Source organism: Eleginops maclovinus, chromosome 20, assembly GCF_036324505.1.
Source record: "Eleginops maclovinus isolate JMC-PN-2008 ecotype Puerto Natales chromosome 20, JC_Emac_rtc_rv5, whole genome shotgun sequence".
Lineage (NCBI taxonomy): Eukaryota > Metazoa > Chordata > Actinopteri > Perciformes > Eleginopidae > Eleginops > Eleginops maclovinus.
This window is the reverse complement of record NC_086368.1, coordinates 15,003,480-15,022,484: the sequence shown is the minus strand read 5'-3', so window position 1 is coordinate 15,022,484 and position 19,005 is coordinate 15,003,480. Positions and strand designations below refer to the sequence as shown.

Sequence of the window (19,005 nt, the reverse complement as noted above, 5' to 3'; positions counted from 1 at the left end):
GTAGAATACAATAATAAAAACAAAACAAAAATCTAACTCAAAGACATATCTATAAATAGTAAAACCGGAGAAAATGGAAACGGAAATTTTCCGGAGCTGTGTGGGTAATGAATTTTGTATCTTCTTTAAAGTATGTCCTGTTCTCTGTGGTATTACAGCTACCTCTGAATAAGAGGTGTGTAGCTCAGTATGAATGCATTTTCTTAATATTTGATCTTTATTAACTTCTCTCAAATGATTTTGCTTAACTGAATCCGGACACAACTTTTACAAAACTCTAGTGTTAAGTCAAATTACATTATTACTGTCAATAAGCTTCCTAAGAGTAATATTACATATGCAGCATGCAAAAAATCCTCCCCATTTGCTGGCTATTTTGAGCAGGGATTATGCAGTAATACAAGACCTCCATTTTCCCGGGCGAGCTTTCTCAGTGGCATTTCTCTGTTATGCGATTGTTATTGATTGACATTCAAAAAGCAAATTCTCTGGCACTTGCTCACACTGTAAAATGAGTTCTCACATGTCAGGAACATATATTGTCACTTTCTTGTGTTCGCACTACCCTCACAGGTCTGTATTATCTGGTGCAGCACAGCCCTGGAGTGTTTTCGCAGAATTGTAGCTAAATGGGGAAAAACCCTGTGGAGGCCTGTCTTGCCTCCCACTCTAAAAACAACAGAGGAGCCAATGTTTATTTTAGCTAAATCCTTACACAGATTCATGGGTAATTGGCTTGAGCGTTCTCCACCAGACTGTCAGTCTGAAGGGGCAAAAAGCTGGTCTGGATTTTATCTGTGAATATACATATAGTATGTAAGTGAAATGTGAACAACATCCCTGGCTGGTCAGAATTAATCTTTGCATATAAAAAAAGAGAGCCCTCTTGACAGAGGTTTTGCAATGCTCAATGTTTTATCATGCACCATTCTCAGCCTTCAAATGGAAACCACCTTTCCACTGACACTGACATATAATTGCTTGCCAGTTGTCTGCATTTGAATGACTCCACACATCGGTTAATAGGGATTGGCTTGGCATGACAATGTCTTTGCCAATACTGCTGATGAGGATCACAATTAATCCACATTTCAGCTCAAAGAGACAGAAAATGACAGAGAAGGTCACATCCATTCACAACTTTTTTCTCTGCAGGGCTCATCACATAATCACATATAATCCTCTCTGCTGTTTGTCTCTTCTGAAACATGGATCCTAACAAAATGAATATTGTTAGTTAGATACACCAAACTCTAACCTATGAGTGTGCACTATACTCCTATTTGCTGTTGCAGTGGAGCAAATAACATGTCATCAGAAAAAACTTTCTTTGATTTATGTATTGTTTAATGCTCCATCGCCTTTTCTAATTTATTTTTCCATTTTCCGACACATGATGCCTCTATATGGTGCTTGACCTAATGTATGGTAGCAGGTATCCGACTCAAACTCACATGCAATGCTGGAGTAGCCTGTGTGTGGCTTTAAAAGCATTACCAGTGTCTCTACCTTAAGAGCATATCACATATAATATTGTAACCTTTATCAGAGAGAAGGCTCAGACATTGAGGGTACCCAGATAGATTTGGAGCAGCGATGTTGTGATAACAGCATATGGTATATGTCTTAACAACCACACAGCAAGTTAAACTCCTCACTGCCAGGAGTTTCTTTGCTAGTAAAAGTGTCCTGAGAAAAAGACACAATAAAGGAACTTGCTTGTCAGGTTCTTGGTATTCACGGCTGTTCCTGCTGTTCGTTATGTTCACATGAATCGTGATGAGTGTTTTGAACAGCTCCCTCACACTGCTGACTGTCTCAGGTTCAGCACCTTGGACAGAGCCACTGTGACACTGTCAGTGAGTTCACTCATTTGATGAATAACGAGTCAACACTTGCCCATCTGCTCAAACGCTCCACCATTTGTTTAAACACACACGTACACACACACACACACACACACACAAACAAATGTAGATGAAGTAACATTGCATTTTCCAGCCCGAAGCTGAAATGTACGTACTTTAAAAACAAACATGTGCAAAGCTTTCTAAAATACAGCTGCAAGGTTTTATTTGGTTTCAGTCCTTCTGAGTGAAAGAACTAGAGCTTCTCTTTTGTTTCATTCACTTTTCTCGCCTTGACCTCGACAACTTTTCTGGAATTTGTCATTTTGTTATCTAAGAGCTACAAATTTGAGAAGCCAAAACAAGAAACGGCACTTGATGACAAATCGGGAGCCAATACTACCACAAATTGTTTCTTAAATAGTCAAGGACAATAAAAAAAAAAAAGCATTATTACCACAAGTATTTTTTAAGCAAGTTTTATTGCTTTTTTTATTGCTTTAAGAAAAATGTAGGTTGTGGTTAAGTAGTAGGAGTTTTGCAATAAATTGTGTGTCCACACTAAAGACATCAAGACATTTATCTTTGAAAGACGGAAAAACAAACATTCAAATAATACTTAAATACCATGACTTCTAAGTGTACATTTCCATTAAGAACCCTTACTATGCTGCACAGGTAATTGATTTTATTCTCTCAATCTTTCTGAACTCAGGCAGTGGCGGGACCCCCTGGACCGAAGGGAGAGAGGGTAAGTCCCTGTTATTAGCATTAACCGAATTTAACATACCCAGCAAATGCAGATTAGTGTGGAAATGAAAGACTAAACAAATAAATTAAATAAAGGAAGCGTTACAGTGCAGCTGACATCTCTTTCTTGGTTATGATTGATGCAGGGTCTAAGTGGTCAAACACTGCCAGGCACGGCTGGAGAGAGAGGTCTACCAGGGGAAAAGGTAAGGGTGATCGAAAGCATTAGCACTGAAGGCTCCCTCTCAGCGAGTGCCACCAGACACAAGCGTGAAAATGTCAAGTGCTTTTTCATTAATATCATATCATAACTGCTTTGTTTCAGGGTAACAGGGCAGACAAAGGTGCTGCTGGCAACAAAGGAGAGAGAGTGAGTACCGTCATGCAGTAGGGAAACGCATATTCCTAAAGTTAACACAACTAAAAGTTCACGTTGTGTTACCTTTCGTTATTCTAGGGAGTGGATGGTGAACCAGGAGAGCCTGGAGAGGATGTGAGTTATCCCCATTTTTATGTGGATTTCTGTTGTGTAAATATATATTATTCTCACATTGTTCCCAAAGGTCTAATGCAATTGTCTATTCATGAAGATTTCATTCTGACATTACACTACTATTAGGGGTGTAATTGAGGGTAAAGTTGAATCAGGATTTGAACAAGTTGTCAATAAAGCAAAACAAGTTTGTTGGCATAATCTCAAGTTATATTCTGCATAAAGTTATCAGTCGATTATGTCGATATTAAATCACTGCTGAATAGCTATTCAGATCAACTTTTATTGCCACTAACCAGTTATTGGTTTTATTTCATTTTAACAAACACGATGACACACCAAACAAAGTGCAGTTCTTTGGAAACATTTTATTAAACATTAAAGAAGAATATTATTTGGTGAGCTCAATATGCTGTCAAAGTCATAGAGAATGGGTTGCTTACTTTACCGTAACAATCTGAGTAACTACGTAACATCATCCAGCTCAGATTTTTATATTGAATCAAATGCAACTTATTGATATTTAGTAAGTTTCTGCTTTGAGAGCCTGTATAATACTTAGTATCAGTCATTCTAGTTATGTCATCACATCCTACATATGTTTTAATTGCATGACATTTCCAAAAATCACACGTGCCGTAAATGTGTAAGGATACAGATCAGTCTATATGCAAAATGTACTACACATTTTAAAATATGATTCTTTATCAAACTCCCTTCCTTCAAAGTCTGTCAAATACTTTATTCAACCCTGATGAAACGTTGTTTCTACAGCAGTGTTATTGATGTCTCTAGACCTCTTATCTAAAAGTGTCCACTGTAATTGAGACCAATCTCCTCTGATTCTTCAGCGTTTTGATTATTCGTTGTCCTTGAGGTTAACGAGGTTCTTGATTTGTAGCTAAACCTCTCACAGTACACACGAATACTCATGAAATGGGACTTCAGCTGAAAAATAATGAAGGCCAAACCAGTATTTGGTGGGCATACAGAAATGTTTAATAAAATGTCAACAAACTGAAACTGTAAGATATTATAATAACTTTGTATTTAAAATAATTATAATTAACATGTTTCTGTTTTCTTTCAAACCCTATTCCTATATATCTGTTTTTGATGCAGGGGGCACAAGGCTCTCCTGGGCCAAAAGGAGATAAGGTAAGGATCTGTCTTGTGTTTTAATAATAAGCCTGAAATCAAACCCAATTCGACAGTCATGAAAAAACTTGTGTTGCAGGGAGAGAAGGGCATAGGGCTGGCAGGGCCTCCTGGCCGGGATGGGCCTCAAGGATTAAAGGTGAGTAACAGCATGAGGTGACTTCTGTATGTAAGATGATTAATCAGATGTTACCCAGGTCAAAATCTAACTGTGGCTTTACTCCAGGGCGATTCAGGCCTTCCAGGTCCAGCTGGTCCTCCGGGGCTGCAGGGGAAGGCAGGGAATGCCGGGCCACCCGGCTTGAGAGGGGAAATTGGACAACTAGGACCTCAAGGACCACAAGGGGAGAGGGTTGGTGGATTAGCTGACTTCACGATACTGCATGCTATCTGTTTTAATACTGGTGGTTGATTTTCAACTATTGAGGTCTTTTTTTTCAGGGGCTACAGGGCTTTGCAGGCCGTGCAGGAACTGTCGGACCCCCTGGTCCTTCTGGACCCCCTGGAGAGGGAGTGAGTTTAGATCCTGTTTGAATTACTCTGCAATAAGTAGCTTGCATCAGCTTAAATTAATAATATTTAGGCATGATTTTTATCCTGCTAAACCTTTGGTTTATGTAGGATGACTGCTTTATAGATGGTTTCTTAAGTTGGGACATGTCAAAATATATATATCTTTTTTTTTAAACTGAGAGAGAACAAGGGACCATGATGATTAATGCAATCAATACTTTGTTTTCTAGGGCTCTCCTGGTACCAACGGGGTCAAAGGGGACAAGGTGACTTTGCTAGCAGACACGTACAGTATTTCTGTCTACCTGCCTTAATGTCAACGGTTGTTTTTAATTGAGCAAATATTTCTGTTGCCAGGGGGAGGTCGGTGTCGGTGTCCCCGGTCCCAGAGGAGAGAGAGGAGATTCAGGGCCAAGAGTAAGACGTTGGTTACAACATTGAAGATGTGATCTAATATTAATCTGCCTCTGGATGATAGAAACTCTGTGTGCCTTTTCCAATCTGTCATAGGGAGAGGAGGGCCGAGCTGGCCTGGATGGGGAAAGAGGCTCAACGGTAAATACCAAGAGTTCTTTTAAATCCATCACTCAGGAACATCCCCCAAAGCCTTTCTACCTGGGCTTTCATTGTTGTGTTTTCCAAAAACCTTATTGAGTAAATGGAAAAACACATGCAGAAATCATTAGAATAAACAAGCTGTTCTTTACAAAAATCAATATCTTAGATTGTAAACTTGTTTTTCAATAAGCCATGTCCTCCCTCGCAGCATTGCAGTGCTTCTAGTTTTAGAAAATATCAGCCTGTGCCGAACCTTTCATCAACTGTACACCCTAAGGAGTCGTGACATCACTGTTATTTCAGTTTCTGTTGTCAAGCCTGTAGTTAGAAACATGCATGTTGGTAATTCTGTGTGCAGCTGCAAATAAAATGTGTGTTTATGTGTTTGTCAGGGTCCCCCAGGGATTCGTGGTGGTAGGGGAGAGAAGGTAAATAATACCAATCCTTCCCTATTTAATGTGTCATCATGCTAGCTGGGTTCCCCCGAGCTTCCCGCTAATGTTGGGTGGTGAAAAGTTTTGCCCTCTATCTTTTTTTTCAGGGAGACATTGGGCTGCAAGGTGACAAAGGAGAAAAGGTGAGTGTATTTTAATATCTAATAAAATAGTTGCTTTCCTGCTTTCCTTCTATCTTTAAATACACTTTTGTATTTGCGAAGATGACCTTGAGGAAAAAAAGAATTGGAATAGGAAAAAAAAACCCGTTTGTGTTGGTATCTGCTGTTTTGAAAGCTCTTTCATGAGCGGGCAGGAGGAATATATGAATACACATAATGTCGATTAGCTGTGATAGTGTGCGTCACACCGCTCAGGAAAAAGTGAAAGGATGAACCATTCATGTTGATGTTTTGATATTGGATGTTTACAGCTGTACTGTCACTCACAGGGGGACACGGTGTTGGTGGGAGGACCTGCTGGAGAAAGAGGCAACAAAGGAGAAACGGTCAGTGATGTTTCTGATGTTGAATAAAGAAAATATCCACTTTGGCTCTTACAGTGTACATAAGGTTTTTGGCTGTTGTAGATTTAACTGTTGTTCCATTTTAGGGTGACAGGGGACCCAAAGGTGTACAGGGAGAAAAAGGGGGGAAGGGTCAAGAGGGCCCTCTAGGAGAGCAGGTAAGCTTGTTTATTGCCATAACATTACATCCTTTTTTCAGTTGTTTAAGGATTAAATCATTTTAAATCTAAATGAAATGTGGATGATATTTTGTCATTAGTAACATGGATCTGACCTCTTGCATCAATTAGTATTTATACTTAGAAATATAAATCACCTAACTTTTACATGTCTCTGTGTATGTAATTGACATCAGGGTCTCAGGGGAGAGCCAGGAGAACGCGGATCCACTGGATTCCCAGGTGCCCGTGGCCCTGGTGGACAGAAAGTGGGTAACGCTGAGCATGGAGGATTATTTTGATTGAATCAGTGTCATAATTCTTAGCAAAGCCAGTCGGTAATCAGTGCACGTAGTAATTTGACTGCTCTAATTACTGTAATTCTGTCGTGTCTCTGTAGGGAGAAGCAGGCCAGCCTGGAGTACCTGGTGAATCGGTCTGTGATTTTAATTGCATCAAAATACAGATTTTGCATTTTCTCTGCATGATTTTCTCTCCTTGCTGGACGGAGAGAGGAACAGTTTGTGTTTTGTCCTCTAGGGTTTATCAGGAAAAGACGGACTGCTGGGGCAGAAGGGGGATAAAGGAGAGCTTGGTATCGTAGGAATGAGAGGAATCAAGGTAGTGTGTGTGTGTGTGTGTGTGTGTGTGTGTGTGTGTGTGTGTGTGTGTGTGTGTGTGTGTGTGTGTGTGTGTGTGTGTGTGTGTGTGTGTGTGTGTGTGTGTGTGTGTGTGTGTGTGTGTGTGTGTGTGTGTGTGTGTGTGTGTGTGTGTGTGTGTGTGTGTGTGTGTGTGTGTGTGTGTGTTTGTTCATTCTGTGTGGTTTCAACCTTGAAGCACCTTTCATGAGTCAGTGATGCAGTTCACAAATCAATAGTAGCACCACATGTATATGATTGCAGATTATTATTGCAAATTGTGTTTAAAAATGTACCTGCAGAATATTTGCTGTTTGCCCACTGAAACAATCAAACATAAAGGTGACGATTCGGAGGTGTTTTTTTTATATTATAATAACCTTTATCAAGTAATCTTGTTAAGATAAAGAATTGTTTTGCAAGGGAGACCACAGTGCAGCAGGAGAAATAATTACAGACAGAGGATGTGCAACCAACTCAGCCTGTCTCACACAAGCAAATACATAAAGCATCAAGGTAATTGGACTGTACTTGTATATGTGTGTATATAAGTAAAGTCAGTTTACCATATACACGTTTATACTGTATATCACAATCACAGACATCTCTAAACATGCACAATGTTTAAAATTGTTCAGGTGGATGAGACTTAAAGCTTGACAGCTTGTTTGAATCCATCCAAAGTTTACAATCTAACAATTTATACATAATAAATGCAAATGATTAATGAGCTTTAGTGCAGTGCAGGAAAGGTTGTTACCATAAGCCAGAGTCTCGCTAGCTGATTCCCTTCCCCACCGAACCGTCACAATTGGTTCATGGACTTTGGATCAGAAGCACAAAATACAACCAAACACCTAAAAAGACATTTTTAAGCAACAAAGACGTTACAATAATGAAATATAAATGAACCGAGAACACACAGGGAAAAGCTGTAAGAAAGACTTGCAACCTGCAATCAAGTTAATACTTTTCATAAAATAATACAAGAAGTAAGTACATTTTCTTGTAGACTTCTATACAATCCTATTTTGAAACCAGTGAGGTCGCCCCCTGCTGGACATTACTGAGTATGCATGTTTTATGCACTTAGGCTTGGCTTCACTCCTCAGCCCTTAAGTTCAAAGTCCAGACTCCTCATTTTATTCTGTACTAAAGTTGTATAAAATGTTGGCCACATTTTAAGTCAACAAAGAAAATCTGTTGAAAAGAAAGGTCCATCCAAGATCACTGTGTGCTTTTGAAGATAATACCAGTTTGCTGTCACATGTAAGGGGGATTTAGCACGGCTGGAACAGACAACATCCGCCAGTGCTCTGCAGCTGTATTGCCACTTGTCTGAACACCCATTATCAGGAGAATGATAACACCCTGTTCCGCCTCATGTCTGTTGCTGTTTAGAAGTAGCTGGTCACATTGTTTCATGTCCACTTTGTGTGTAAGTGCTCAGGCACAATGATGCAGTCTGATTGGCAGGTGAAAGGACTAAATGTGTCTATAGGTGGACTCTGTCGGTCTGGCTGGTATGGAACGTCTTGTCCCTTTTGTGACTCACAAGCCTCTTCATAAGACTCTGTCAATGATGAACTTGTGTGTTTCCAGGGTGACCGAGGACCCAAGGGGGCTTGTGGAGGCGATGGACCTAAAGGAGGCAAGGTGGGATTGAGACAGGCAGAAAAAAAATTGTAGGCGGAAGAAAAGAAGGAATAAGCATGAATACAGAAATTGAAAAGGGATAATTCCCCACCCACTGGAATTTTGACACTGGGTTTTTATTCTGTCCAAATAATGAACAAAGAAACGGAAGCATGTTAACATTTCTCTAATAGCTAGTGGTGTGTGATGCTAGATACAGAATAATTATGTTTTGATTATGTTTCAGAGTTCAATAAATCAAATGAGTCAGACATACATGAGTCATGTTCAGTGTGGTAAGTATTTAAACTGTGTGTGTGTGTGTGTGTGTGTGTGTGTGTGTGTGTGTGTGTGTGTGTGTGTGTGTGTGTGTGTGTGTGTGTGTGTGTGTGTGTGTGTGTGTGTGTGTGTGTGTGTGTGTGTGTGTGTGTGTGTGTGTGTGTGTGTGTGTGTGTGTGTGTGTGTGTGTGTGTGTGTGTGTGTGTGTGTGTGTGTGTGTGTGTGTGTGTGTGTGTGTGTGTGTGTGTGTTCAGGGGGATGCTGGCATTCATGGAAGATCAGGCCTACCAGGAAGAAAAGGCGAACAGGTATGAGTAATATCTGTGGGCGAAAAACATTAAGAGCATAACTACATACCTTCCTGTGATACCTCGAGATTGGCATCTGCAGGAATGCTCTCTTTGTTTTCCAGGGGGAGCTCGGACCTTCTGGGGCCCCAGGGAGCCCCGGAAAAGAGGGACTAGTCGGTCCCAAGGTATGTGCTTTATCTATACTGTATTCTCTAACTAATAATGTGTCTGAACATAAAGTGTACATAAAGCTTTTATTTGACTTGAGTGCAACACAAGTGCATAAAGCGGAGACATGAGTCCTTAAAGGATTACAGCCGGTCTTTGGAAGATCAAAAAAATCCTTTCAGCTGGTGTGCATGTTGGAACGGTGGATTGATTCTTGTGGTGCTTTGCCCTTGTCTGTTTTAGGGTGACCGTGGTTTTGACGGGCTTGCAGGACCCAAAGGAACTCAGGGAGAGAAAGGTGAAAGGGTGAGTTTCTAACTTCAGCTTGAGATTCACAGTACACGCTGTTCCTTATCTCCGTGTACTATCAGAAGCACCACATCGGTCATTCTCACAACTACAGGAAACCTTGAGATCCAGATGTAACTCTCTCTGTGCTCCATCTAGGGCCCGCCTGGTGTACCTGGTCCCCCTGGCCCCAGAGGAGTGGATGGGGCCCCGGGCCTGACTGGCACTCAGGGACCAGCTGGTGCTAATGGCCCAGAGGGTCTTCAGGGACAAAAGGTGATTATCCTTACTGTAGCTGGTTGGCGACAAGTTCGACACGTCAAGGGCAGAGGTCTATTAAAAGAATACTTCACTCACAGAAGAGTTAACTAGATATATACGTTGGTGAGAATCCAAAACAACAGCGAAACTATTAAACATCTGTGCACAAACTCACACCACACAAACGATCAGATTTGCGGAGGTGTGATATTTGTCCGTGTAAATGTTGTTTATGTGGAAGCGTTTAAACCTCCAGGTTTTAGCATAATTTCATGTGTTTGGGAAGTTTTGCTTTTGCTAAACTCTGACCCACATACTTCACTTCATCAACAATGTTCTCTGTTTTTTGATTCTGTGTTTACTGTTGAGGCATGAGAGAAAAACAGAGTGTTCTTCAACAAATAAACACAAGATAATTAATACATACAAATTTGAACAAGCCCTTTTTACACCAGTTAATTGGTGCCCCATTAATCAAGACTGTGAACACATTAAGTGGTAAAAACAAAATGGTATAACTGAAGTAAGATTAGACCAAAGGTACAATGGCCTCACTATGATTACACACAGTTTCAGCAGTTAGAGGTGTGTGAGTGGCAACAAATAGACTTTTTTTGTTTTGACAGTTGTGACATTAAGAATATAATGCAAGACTGCCACAAAAAGAATCTAGAAGTTTGTATTACTCCTGAGTTTGCGCTCCTCTTCTTACTCACCTGATTGCTAGTTTTGTTTGATTGCTGTGTATTGCTTCATGTTGATTGACAGTTAGATGGGCCCCGCGCTTGACTGGTTTGTCTGCTGCATCATCAAGTAAATAAAGAAAGTGGGTGACAGTAGAGCAGGGCTATATCGAGTCTCTTTGATGGGCGCACCTTTTCTTTTCAATAGAGTCAACCTAGTTGCATATATTTCCCAAACCAATATTTGAGCTAAGGTACAGCCTGAAAGAAAGGCTGAGCATCTGATCTGTTAATAGGATGGAAAAGCAAAAAACACCAAGACAAAAACTTTAAAAACAGCCTACAATGACCCGACATATCAGAACTGCATAATGAAAGTTGTATTCTTTGACGTCTGAATCATCTGTTTGAGTTCAGCATGCAGTGTCTGGTTTGAAGCAGCAAAAGTACAGTGGAAATGAAGTTCAACCTGAACAGTTAACCTTCTCTTTCCTTCACTGACATTATGCAGACAAAATAACATGTCAAGAGAATATTTATTCAGAGACAATAAGTTATTTTGTCAAATGTATTTTTTGACTTGTAGTGTACATTTTGTACTTCATATGTCCACTGCAAACATGTGTTGTAATGTTGCTTTGCCTGTGTGTCAGGGGGAGAGGGGTCCGATTGGTCCCTCCATGGTGGGTCCACGCGGTGTCCCAGGAATCTCGGGAGAGCGAGGAGAGCAGGTTAGTGTCACGTTTATATCCTGGTTGTGTTCTTGGCAACCATTTTCCAGGTAAAATATTGGATTGCTTACAAAAAACATATAATTAATATGTTCAGCTATCAGCACTTGTTAAAATTCAGTATCACAAATTCTACAGTGTGCCAAATGCATACAGTTTGTCAGGGTAATTTAACTCCACCTGTTCATGTAATCTACTCTGTGACAGTTACATTTGTAAGGACCCAAGACTGGTAATCTCAAATGACAACCACATATTATCAGAGCTTTCTCCACTTTATTTTCATACATATTTTGTCAAATGTATCCCATACACAGGATGTAGACCCTGGCAAACCAAGTTTAAATACATGCATTTTATGAATTTGTTAAAGTGGCAATTGCAGTTTTGACTTTTCACTTTGATTTTGTATTTAGGTCATGTGCCGCACCTGGTCTCAGCCTAATGTATTAATGTGCTGCAAGCCTCTCTGTGGGTTGTGTGTGTCTTAATACCTGTCCATGTTGCAGGGAGAGCTGGGCCCAGATGGAGCCAAGGGAGACAGAGGAGAGCCAGGCATGACGGTCAGTGCTCGAGCTTAACCGCAGGGCTCAGTCTGAACAGGCTGACACCAATGAGCACACAAACATATGCAGAGTTTATATTAAAGCTATGTTTGTGAGTGTTTTTTCATCTGTTTCCACTCTTTATTTCGAATTCAGGAGTATGAGGTCAGAGAGTACGTTCGCTCGGAGATGAGTCAGCACTGTGGTGAGTCTTTCATGCAGCTTGCATTGCTTATTTAGAGACAGAGCTGTCCCCAAATTGAACTTCAGATAGTAATCACAGCATATGAGTCACAGCCTCCACTAAGTACTATGAAAGTAAGATACTGAAAGTGCTGTGAAGAACTACAGCAAAGCCATGACTCTTTAGACTGACCTTCTTTATTCCCTCTCTTTCTGCTTCCTTCCTGTCCATCTGTCTGATCCTCAGCGTGTGGAGGTAAGTGAGCCATTCGACTGCAGCAGAAGACAGAAGGGCTGTGATTTAGCATGAGTCACAGCAGTATGCTATACCACATATGCTGCTGCGGAGTCTGTACTGAGAGCAGTCATTCTCATACATTATATATTTGCAGAATGCTTAAGGGCATTTGCCCTCATTAAGCATTTGTGTGTGGTTTAATTGACCATTTAACCTTATGCACGCAAAAATAACACAGTGACATTAACTATTTGGCAGCATTTGGGTCAAAGTAACAAGGTGGGCTTATATAAGATTACTGTCAGTATTTTTTAAGATACATTTGAAAAAGTCTACATCCTGTGTAGAGGATCCTGCCTAAGGTACATCTTTAAAAAATCTGATTAATGGACTGAAATTCCCTTATTTTGTGTATACTATTGTTGATTTTTGATAGATTTTGATGATAAATAGTCATCACTGAACACAATGCTCTAACGAAGCAATGGATTTTTTATTTTATTGTATATCTTATGAACAAGCTGGAATAAACCACACATTTTTCTAACCAGTGAGAAGGGATGGCAATTAAAAACTCAAAATTATCAACTTTCCTAAAGTTTTGACTAATGTGTTTGTTTTGAACTGCTAATCAATTCAAAACTTCATCACTGTTGTGAAGCAGCAGTTAATAAATATGCAGTGTTACTGAGAATGAGGCCGAAACACACATTTCACTCATGTTTAATTCATTTATTACCTAAGAAATGTTTTCATAATTTACAATCAGTCACGGTTTCAGTCGGCGCTGTTTAGTTGAATCACCGCTGATTTGACTTGGACTCAGGTCAAAAGATATTTGACTCGAGGGCGACACAAGTCCATAAAGCAGCGACTTGTGTCCTTAAAGGATCACAGCCGGTCTTTGGAAGATTGCCACATGTTGACCAGTCTTGCAAAAACTCTGTAAATCCTTTTAGCTGGTGTGTATGTTGGAACGGTGGAATGATTTTTGTGGTGCTTATGGGTTGTAGTTGGCTCATGTATCTGAAGGTTTGAGTACTCGGTCCTTGCTTTTTATTTTACATCAGGTAACCTTTCCGGCCCCCCTTTTCTCCCTCCTGTGTAACACTAATCCTGCTTTCCTAAATCCTGTCACTGGTCCCTTGGTGTCCCTGTTCCCTACTTCTTCCCTATCTGGCTCCTCAGGTTCTGGCCCAGTAAGTCGGTCCCAGCCCCCGGTCAGGTCTCTGCCTGCACCAGAGCAACAACTGGTCGTGAAGGGTGAGGAGGGTGAGTGTGTCCGTCCATCGCTCTGCCTGTCTGATTGGCCTCGATCTGTGTGTCCGTCTGCTGTCCGTCCCTAACAAACAGGTTTAAATCGATGGTGCCGCATCTGGAGATCTCTGAACAATGGGTGGTTTTCTCATCAAGAAAACAGAGAACTCCATTTACGTCCCACTTCATGTATTCTGTGTCATATCCTGGCAAATATAAGTGAACCGGTTTTATTTTACTATCCCTTTTTAATTAGAAGCTTCTTAATTTGAGTTAAAAGAGTCTTCCTTCTATGTGAAGCATGGGGCGTGGTGACGGAGATGAAGGGTGTGACCTGTGTGACATTACATTTCTCAGGTCGTGAGCTTCGTGTGGTGGTGAACACCAACGACCCGGACTACGAACACATCTACTCCATTGAGGCCTACGACGACCCCTTAGAAGAGCTGCTGTACTTCGCTCCCTCTGCAAACCAGAGTGATGGTACAGTGTGTCATATTGTGACCAACGTTATCACACATTGAAATAACACTTTTCCCACACACTGGGCACCTCCTCAGCCAACCTGGTCTCGTGTGAAACTTGTGAAATGAGCACATTGTCTACAACAACTAAGTTTTCTCTACTTGAAAGTTTCCCAAAATTAAAATGCGCAAGGTACCTTTGGGTGTTTATTAGAATCCGAAGGTATTAGATCACCTGACCAGCAGTTTGAGTTTTCTTCTCAATAAAAAAGTCAATTCTTGGAATGGTTGAAATCCACATTGTCACATCCATGTTTGCTTGCTATTTGTCCGTGTGCAAGCTTGCATGCATGTGTCTCCTTGCATACGTAGCCGATGCACGGAGGAAATGAGGAGCACTTACTAAGTTTAATATGGATTACTGCAATCTCCAGTGAGCAGTATCCAATATCCAATCACATAAGTGCAATATTTGTTCAAGTGAATTATGTGAATATATTTGATTGAATTATTGTGGTGCTGCAGAGAAGTCCTGGCCTACAAACCTTATTCCAAAGACTAAATAAAAAATCCTTGTTTGAATGTAATTGAACCTGATCTTTTCCATTTGATAAACAAAAGATGGCATGTCAAATGTTTGCTTGTGTCCCATATTATGGTTTATTGAATTGACACATAATCAAATTTGTGCCAGGGGAGCATGTCTCATGTTAAGTCTATGTGTTTCACTTTGTGCTCATTTCATAACATTACTAGACTGTGTTGACCACGCATATTTTCTCACACACGCAAGCTACAAGCACACACCATCCTGACTGACTGTGAACTTGAACGTGGACCGTGTTCTTTAAACCCATTATCACATTAATCCATATTTTCTATTCTTTTCAAAAATGTACTGAATCTGTCGACTGTTGTGTGTATGTTTGTGTGTGCACCTGTGTGTTCGTGTGTGCGCCTGTGTGTTTGTTGTCTGTTGACAGGTGAGGTTGTCAAGGATAACACTGACGAAACAGTCAAAGTTAAACCAAACAGATCAGCCACAGCTGACGTTAAGAAAACAGCTAAAGATGATGGTCAAAAAGCAGCCAAAGTTACACCTCTGAGAGCAGTCATGTCCAGATCAGTCAGGTCCAAGAGGAGAGTCAAAGGGGAAGGTAAACCCACTTGCGTGCTGTTGTCTGGTTCTTGGATGTAATCAGGGTTATTTCTGCCTGGTGTCTGGCACACTCTGCATGTCTCAGGCTACATTGGCCATTTGCTTTTGACTGTTGAACGGCAGTAATGCATCCAGTAAAATAAAAAAAACAAAGAACAATACATTTGTGCTAATGAAGTACTTTATTGCTATGGTTTAAATAAGTTTGATCTAAGTGGGCATGAATGCTTGTTTATGGGTACCCTGTTGCTCTTTGCTGCTGCTCTGCCTCTGCTCCTTCCTACTTCGCCTGCCCTTTACTCCAAAAATGTGCGCACACTCTTCACATGTGTGTATGTGTGTTCTGTAGCTCCAGCAGACATTTGCCTGCTGCCCATGGAGGAGGGTAGCTGTGGACGATACACTATGCGCTGGTACTTTAACAGTCAGGTTCAGGCCTGCAGGCCCTTCATCTACAGCGGCTGTGAAGGAAATGACAATCGCTTCCTCCACCTGGAGGAGTGTGAGGAGCTCTGCCTTGGGGAGACCGAAGGTATACACACACACACACACACACACACACACACACACACACACAGACTGGTTAATGTCAGGTATTGAATATCTTCTGACTAATGAGCGGTCTGTTGTGCAGGTCGTCCTCCCTTGAAGACAGCACAATGAATGAGGATGATTCTCCCTCAGCCACTGGAATGTTAGCCTTTATATAGCTTTTATAGAGTATTATTTGTGTCAATTGTCAACATTTGTTTTTTTATATTTATTGGTTTTGGAGACTTAACCAAACCCCAGGTTAAGACAGGATACCAGAGTGCCTCCTTGCTTTATATTCTCCAAACCATGCAACTGCAACAAAAAAAGCCAAAATAGTGTTTATTTCGTATAAAAATGCTTTGTTTTACTTTTTTTTTGTACTGAAAAATGTATTTGCTTTCACTCTTTTTTCTCATTTTAACTGAACAGCAGCACTGTGGTATTAATGCCTTCACTTATCCATTTCATGTTGCACATAGACTTGTATGCAGACAAAGGACTTATGACTGCACACAGAGAGGGAGTGGACATGTACCTGACTCAACTCACTGTTAAATGCAATACCAAAGTAGGTACCAATATGGTGAAATTCATTATGTTGCTTTGACTAAATGGTCATTTTTTTCAAGGCCATAATTAGTAGTATTGCTCAGTGATTGTTTATTTACATGGAGCCTGTAACTCCACTTATTATCAGAAAAAGAAAACGAAAATAAAATGTCTCTATGTGAAAATGATTGTAAAATCAGTACAAATAATTTCATATTTTGCTATTGAAAACACTTTTTCAACATTTTCCACATTACACTGTCTTCCATTGTTGGGTATTGACTAGCCATTTTGTTGTACTTTTTCAACAGGTGCAGATACTTCCCTTATTTTCTCAAAAATAATAGAGCTTTATTACAAAGTTATTTTGCAGATATTGATCAGATGGTCGCATTAAAAAGAAAATAGTCTTGAATGCCTTGTCTTCAAGGTTTCTTATGTTTATTTATGTCGCAAAGATTAGAGTCAACAATTTATAATAAGGCGTGTTTTTTACCTCAAAAACGTATTAAAGACCTCCATATTAAAGTTAATGCATATTGCTCTTTGGCATTTAACAATGCCTATGACTGAAAGCTGCATTAGCTAAAAGGAACATATGAAAGAAAACATATCAGGGTGTTTTTTTACAGACCGCACAAACAAACACCCTTTATGAACGTCACCAAACTGGTAGTTACTTCAAGGATGAGGTGTTTTTAACAGACTTGAACAGACTGTACAATCTGTACACGCTATCAATATTTCAAAGTGTTCTTCTCATTATAATTTGACTGTAAAGTTCTTCAACATAGACACACAGGAGTAGTTTTGTTTCTGAGAAATTATGTCTTTGAGTCAGTTTGGTATTTAGTAGTAGTAGTAGCCTGTGCACACAACAAGATGAGATTGAAATGGAGGAATTTGAATCCTCATTTTATTTTTTATCCTCACACAGTGTACATGTGTGAAGATAAAAAATGTAACCCTTTCTAGTATTAGGAATGGGAGGGGTTGGTGCCTCACTCTCGGAACCGCCCAAAAGGAGAACTGGCACCTCTCCCAGTACAAGTCTACACTGCGCATTTGTTCCGTATGAATCTTGTCCCTACAAGCTGAGTTACCGCTGCAAAGCTACTTAATTTAAAATAACATTAACATGACAAACATTACAGGTTTATGTAAAAACAAACTAAAAAATATGGCTAGCTTAAGTCCTTAACAACTTAGTTGAAATTGACTTCTATCATACATTTGAATGGACTTTTTATCAAACACAGTGATTTTTTTATAAATTTATAAATTCAACCAGATAATTGTCAATCCCTTCTCATCCCTGAAAGTGAAAATGAAATGGACTTCCTGAACCCCAGGTGCTTGAAATAACTCATCACATTTCCCTGCATCATTACTATGCCAGCACATCTATATTTGTTTATCATAATGGAGTACAGTTACAACAAATATGAAGAACCTAGCACAATTTTCTGCCTATATTTTGTATATAATGTATTTTATTGTTTTGGGGAACTTGTGTTAATGATCATGACTGCATGTTTATCCGTCAGAGAAAAGGTGCTATTTTTAAAGGTATTTTTATACTGTTTATTGAAGATGTGTATTCATGTGGTGCAAACCTTTCTGTTTAGTCATAGAGAATATGTTAAAAGATCTTTCTAATAAACCAAATGTTTCAGTAAACCAGTTTGGTATTTTTTCCGATTTCTGTAAACAGTTTGTGTCGCCCACAAAATAGAATATTTCCAGTCATAGAAATCCAGTAAATTACTTGGTTATGTAGGAGTAATGGAGAATATTAGGAGTCAGGAAATCTGTGTGTGTGTGTGTGTGTGTGTGTGTGTGTGTGTGTGTGTGTGTGTGTGTGTGTGTGTGTGTGTGTGTGTGTGTGTGTGTGTGTGTGTGTGTGTGTGTGTGTGTGTGTGTGTGTGTGTGTGTGTGTGTGTGTGTGTGTGTGTGTGTGTGTGTGTGTGTGTGTGTGTGTGTGTCCGATGAAGATGTTCTAATTTCATCATCTGATTTTATTAATGAGAGGATGTTCTGCTTGTTGGCCACAACTCCTCCCTCCTTGGTTTTTCCATGCTCTCTGCCCTCGGATGATTTCCCCTGGTGTAAGACACGCCGACTTCATCTCTATTTCATCACACTCAAACAGGTCTCACACAGCTGCGTCATCACCTCATGATCTGCCTTTATCTGACTTCGTTTCAAAAGTTATCTCAGTCACCACCTTTACATGCTGTGGGCTTGTATGTGCTGGCACAGGCTTGTCACACGGCTTTAGGAAATAATGCACACTGTGACAAGGTCAAGATCACAACATGCTGCCACTGAATGTGGAGGTAAAGATAAGTAGGTGCTGCATGGATAAAACAGAATTATTTAACAGCTATTACTCCTGCACTCATTACTTAGGCTTTCCACAAGATTTTGGAACCTGGCTGCTCTGATTAAAGCTACATTACTATCAAAGTATTTTTACTATATATTTAAGACTATTTAGACTCTTCATTAATTAAATCCTAATTGTGACTGCTGTTTGCAAAGTGGACCCTGAAAGAAATTAAGAGCTTTGTCATCTCACTAAACGGAAGTGCTTTTAGTTTCAAATGTGCTTAAACACTGTAAGAGTTCAAAGCAGCAGCCCCTCATGCTAGCACAGCGTGGGG

At 40.1% G+C, this 19,005-nt stretch overlaps 1 protein-coding gene across 1 annotated transcript in view; it reads left to right on the top strand.

Moving 5' to 3' along the window:
• col7a1 (collagen, type VII, alpha 1) overlaps positions 1 to 18,019 on the top strand; it is a 56,260-nt gene extending 38,241 nt beyond the window's left edge. Inside the window, exons 88-119 of the mRNA XM_063911810.1 lie at positions 2,563 to 2,598; positions 2,744 to 2,803; positions 2,923 to 2,967; positions 3,055 to 3,090; positions 4,213 to 4,248; positions 4,328 to 4,387; positions 4,475 to 4,600; positions 4,690 to 4,761; positions 4,992 to 5,027; positions 5,119 to 5,178; positions 5,272 to 5,316; positions 5,712 to 5,747; positions 5,861 to 5,896; positions 6,205 to 6,261; positions 6,366 to 6,437; positions 6,635 to 6,706; positions 6,838 to 6,873; positions 6,978 to 7,058; positions 8,678 to 8,731; positions 9,244 to 9,297; positions 9,402 to 9,464; positions 9,691 to 9,753; positions 9,895 to 10,011; positions 11,333 to 11,410; positions 11,920 to 11,973; positions 12,112 to 12,160; positions 12,386 to 12,394; positions 13,565 to 13,648; positions 13,991 to 14,116; positions 15,081 to 15,254; positions 15,606 to 15,788; positions 15,891 to 18,019. Of these exons, the coding sequence (XP_063767880.1) occupies positions 2,563 to 2,598; positions 2,744 to 2,803; positions 2,923 to 2,967; positions 3,055 to 3,090; positions 4,213 to 4,248; positions 4,328 to 4,387; positions 4,475 to 4,600; positions 4,690 to 4,761; positions 4,992 to 5,027; positions 5,119 to 5,178; positions 5,272 to 5,316; positions 5,712 to 5,747; positions 5,861 to 5,896; positions 6,205 to 6,261; positions 6,366 to 6,437; positions 6,635 to 6,706; positions 6,838 to 6,873; positions 6,978 to 7,058; positions 8,678 to 8,731; positions 9,244 to 9,297; positions 9,402 to 9,464; positions 9,691 to 9,753; positions 9,895 to 10,011; positions 11,333 to 11,410; positions 11,920 to 11,973; positions 12,112 to 12,160; positions 12,386 to 12,394; positions 13,565 to 13,648; positions 13,991 to 14,116; positions 15,081 to 15,254; positions 15,606 to 15,788; positions 15,891 to 15,919 (2,139 nt within the window). The 3' untranslated portion in view covers positions 15,920 to 18,019. The remainder of the gene's footprint in view (positions 1 to 2,562; positions 2,599 to 2,743; positions 2,804 to 2,922; positions 2,968 to 3,054; positions 3,091 to 4,212; positions 4,249 to 4,327; positions 4,388 to 4,474; positions 4,601 to 4,689; positions 4,762 to 4,991; positions 5,028 to 5,118; positions 5,179 to 5,271; positions 5,317 to 5,711; positions 5,748 to 5,860; positions 5,897 to 6,204; positions 6,262 to 6,365; positions 6,438 to 6,634; positions 6,707 to 6,837; positions 6,874 to 6,977; positions 7,059 to 8,677; positions 8,732 to 9,243; positions 9,298 to 9,401; positions 9,465 to 9,690; positions 9,754 to 9,894; positions 10,012 to 11,332; positions 11,411 to 11,919; positions 11,974 to 12,111; positions 12,161 to 12,385; positions 12,395 to 13,564; positions 13,649 to 13,990; positions 14,117 to 15,080; positions 15,255 to 15,605; positions 15,789 to 15,890) is intronic.
• Positions 18,020 to 19,005: the final 986 nt, after the last annotated feature.